This window comes from Calidris pugnax, unplaced genomic scaffold (genome assembly GCF_001431845.1).
Source record: "Calidris pugnax isolate Ruff unplaced genomic scaffold, ASM143184v1 scaffold9, whole genome shotgun sequence".
Classification (NCBI taxonomy): Eukaryota; Metazoa; Chordata; class Aves; order Charadriiformes; family Scolopacidae; genus Calidris; species Calidris pugnax.
In genome coordinates, this window is record NW_015090778.1 from 2,905,719 (window position 1) to 2,909,631 (window position 3,913).

The following is a 3,913-nucleotide window of genomic DNA, read 5'->3' on the forward strand; positions in this document are numbered from 1 at the left end:
AGGGAAAAACTCAGGTTTTACCCCGTACCTTTCCGTCCCCGGCGTCCCGATGGTGCGGAGCCATCACGCAGCCCCTGTGGTGTCCCCTCCGCCCGGGGGACAGCCCCGAACCGCCCCTGCGGAATCTGGTTTCGGTGCCGGGTGGGAAGGCAGGGCCGGTGTCTCCTACCAGAGGGCAGGACTTGTGCTGCCTCTTGCATTGCAGTTCAGGTGCAGTTGCTCCCCTGCCATTCCATCAAGCTGCCAAAAAAGTGTATTATATGTATCTATATATACCTATATAGACCTATATATATCTATATATACCAAATACTCAACATGTATTACATATATCTATATATACCTGTGGGTACCCCTAGTATCTCCTCCTCTTGCCCCTATCGTTGCAGGACTGTCTCTGTATTTTAAAAAGCAAAAGATTTTAACCTAACTTTACTGTTCAAAATTACTGAATAAAAACTCGCAAAAGGAGTCATGCTTCTTAATTGGTTTCTGAGTCCACTACTGAAAGCATAATCCCCTTAGAAATGAAAGGTACACCATATATAAACCTCCATATTAAGAAAGCTCTATATGCTGCTAAACTGCTGAGAATAATAGAAGTGTCAGTGGTAAACTGGGCAAGATAAAAATGCATACATAGAACATTATTAATGCTTTGAATAGGGGTGAAATGCCTATAAGGAAAATATTTGTGTAGTAGAGAAGTAATGAGCTTGAAACAGCAAAAGAGAAAATGAACTAATTCTAGCTAATGTCTAAAAACCTCTGAGGGTTGGAAGGTTCCAGCGGATTAAAAATCACCATGCAATTACTTCATACAGGTGGTACCAGGAGAGACTGCACTGGCTTTTTATAAAGCGAAAAATCCTACTGACAAACCAATAATTGGAATCTCTACCTACAATGTAATACCCTTTGAAGCAGGACAGTATTTCAATAAAATACAAGTAAGTGTGAACAAAGATTACGTTTTCCTTTACATGAGTAAGAATCATTATCCATACATTTTCTCATTTTAATCCTGAATACTATTCTTTGTATGCCAACATTTTAAGAAAATACCTTTTTTTTTCAAATGACAGTGCAACAGTTCACTTTTAGCCTGTCTGTCTTCATAACAAGCTTCAGCCAAATTAGAGCAGCTCCCAAATATATGACATTTAGTGTTAGTGACACTGAGGCAGGCAGTAACGGTGTGAGCCAGCCTGGGCAATTTGCACCTTTGGACACTTCATTAAAAGCTTTTTTCTTTTTTGCTCCTGTAACAAAAGAGAAACAGAATTGCTGTTTTGTTGCTCATATTGTTGATCCTTTCCAGGATTTTAGGGACATACAGGGAATGCAAATTGATTTTAAAATACGAAGCTTTCTATCATGTTGGCAGAGATAAGGTTTACCATGGCTATTGTTGTCTAACTGTTTTGGATTTTTTCCTCTGTCCTCCAGTGTTTCTGTTTTGAAGAACAGCGGCTAAATCCTCAAGAGGAAGTGGACATGCCTGTCTTCTTCTACATTGATCCAGAATTTGCAGAGGATCCTAAAATGGCTAAAGTTGATTTGATCACCCTCTCTTACACCTTTTTTGAAGCAAAGGAAGGACAGAAGTTACCACTTCCTGGGTATCAGTAATGGGCAATCTCGAGACTATTTGACTTTTGCTACCGGACTACCAGTTTTGAAACCATTTTTCAACAGAAGGAAAACTGCAGGAATACTGTGCCATATGAAATTATATTATTAAACCACAATGGGTACATGCTGCTGTTATGAAAGGATGTCTTTCTATTTTTTTAAACAAAAAGTTACATAGTTGTAATATTATTTCTTAGGGATATTTTTTTCTTCATCAGACAATAGAAGGGAACACACTTCCTGGAAGAGAGGGTTTTCTCAAGCCATCTTTTTAAAAGATGGTACATGTTATCTAAATACTGTGAGGCCAGTTTTTAAACCCAAATGTAAATTGAGATCTTCATTTAAATACAGAGAACAGATCAGTTTATTAAGCATCTAAAATTGCATTGCTGGCTCTGAAGAGTAACTTCTGTGTAAGTTACTATATAAAAGGGTAAAAACAGGTAATCAGTTCATGAAATCTCAAAACTAAACAAAGTTAGACTGTATTGCTGTGTAACCCTCCCACGGCACAGGAGGATACGATGATTAAGATGATGCACCTTCTCGAATTATTACTGAATCAGTAGTTCATTTGGTAAGAGCGCACTGCTCTAAAACTGTTATCATTTGAATGAGGAACAGTAATTTAAATGGAAGCACGTCAAATCTGTGGGATGGTTTCTATTTAGAAAAACCACCTTCAAATTTCCATGTTGTGTTCAACTCATTTAAAGTACCTGTATTGCTAATGACTGCTCTTTCACTCCGCAGAGGGCCGTACGCCACGCACCTCTACACAGAGACAAGCTTGGCTCATGTATGAAATGCTTTGAAGGGAAAGGCAGTACATAAACAACTGCTCTATATTGCAGGCTAAATTAATAGCATAGGAGTCTCCTCAGAAAGCCAAAGGAAATCAAGCCCATTCAGAGGTTAAGTCTGACAAAGCCTGCCCAGCAGCACAGGGGTTGTTAGAGGCACTCTGGGTACTCATTTACCACCAGAACACGTAAGCCTGTATTTATATAACTTTTCATCATTATCTGTGGGGTAGGGATAATAACACTTTATCACAGCTTTGGAAATGAGGAGCGAGTTGCAGAGCAAGTTTAAATGATCTGCTCATTTTCAGACAGGAATTAATCCCAGCCCAGTTTCTCATCTACCAGGCCAGTTCTTTCTACCCCTGTCAGCAGATGAGATCTAACAAAGACAACACAAATAGGGTTCATTTGTTTGGACTCTAAAAAGGTAGTAAGTATATCAGAAACAACTTCCAGTTACTTCAGTCTCAATTATGTTTGGATGCAATAATTCAGAAAGTGTTTTTTTGAAAATAAATGGATGCCACTTTTAAAATGCATTATTTTACCAGTTCTGTGTGTTCTTTAAATAGATTCTGGATGACATTCATGTCAGGTCTTCACTGTGGATTTATTAAAGTTTTAAAATTTTTCATTCTTTCATCTCTCTAATGCATTTCATCCAGCAGAACATATAGAGCCCACACAAGTGAAATACATCTGTATGAACATAACAGCAAGCTTTGTAATTCCAGCTATGCTTCAGAAAAAAATTACTAAAAATATTAAGACAAATCTTTGAATCCAGGCTAGGGGGAAAAAATAAAATTCTTACCTGGGCTGTCTCTAGTCCATTGTCTTTTTAAAAGTTGAACTGATTATGACAGTTCTCCACACATTGCTTTATTCTGTCCGTGTGCTTCAGAAGAAAAGGAGTATCCCCCTGGCAAGCGCCGCTTTCATAAAAACGTGGGTTTTCCTCCAGGTCTGAAAGACCAGGTTTGCACAGATACTGACCACATTCCAACTATAAAACAAGCTCTAACCTCAGTCATTAGCCAGTTCCCTTTCATCCATCTGCGACCATTTTGCTTCTTTAAATCTGGAAAAGCTCAGTTTGCAATCATCCAGTATGGATTACCATACTCAAATAGCGTATTTTCATTTGTTACACTTCAGCGTGCTGGGGTTTTACCAATACAACTGAGCTGCAGGGGAAAATCAATCCACCTCAAATCCTGTTTTCAGCAGTTTTCTCAGGCTGCTGGCCAGACCATTGCAAATAATACAAGAAAAATAATAAAGCAGCTTACCTCTGCACCTCTGCTTCAAGGTTGTGTTTTTGATGAAGTGTTACAATGGTCCTCCAGCAAACTGCAAAGTCGCTAACTACGCAATGGAACGCTGCAGGTTCACACTAAAATACTAATATCTACATTTAGTATTTCATGGAATACACAACTCAGTCTAGTAAAAACTCAGAAATGATG

At 38.6% G+C, this 3,913-nt stretch overlaps 2 protein-coding genes across 3 annotated transcripts in view; one reads left to right on the forward strand and one right to left on the reverse strand.

Moving 5' to 3' along the window:
- STXBP4 (syntaxin binding protein 4) overlaps nt 1-100 on the reverse strand; it is a 75,189-nt gene extending 75,089 nt beyond the window's left edge. Inside the window, exon 1 of one of the 2 annotated variants that reach the window (XM_014952134.1) lies at nt 29-100. The gene's annotated coding sequence lies outside the window, so the exon portion shown is untranslated. The remainder of the gene's footprint in view (nt 1-28) is intronic. The other variant, XM_014952163.1, reaches the window with a different exon arrangement.
- Nucleotides 1-3,081, forward strand: part of LOC106893886 (cytochrome c oxidase assembly protein COX11, mitochondrial) — a 3,860-nt gene extending 779 nt beyond the window's left edge. The window contains exons 3-4 of the mRNA XM_014952188.1: nt 825-950; nt 1,450-3,081. Coding sequence (XP_014807674.1) covers nt 825-950; nt 1,450-1,632 — 309 coding nt within the window. The 3' untranslated portion in view covers nt 1,633-3,081. The remainder of the gene's footprint in view (nt 1-824; nt 951-1,449) is intronic.
- The last annotated feature ends 832 nt before the right edge of the window (nt 3,082-3,913 follow it).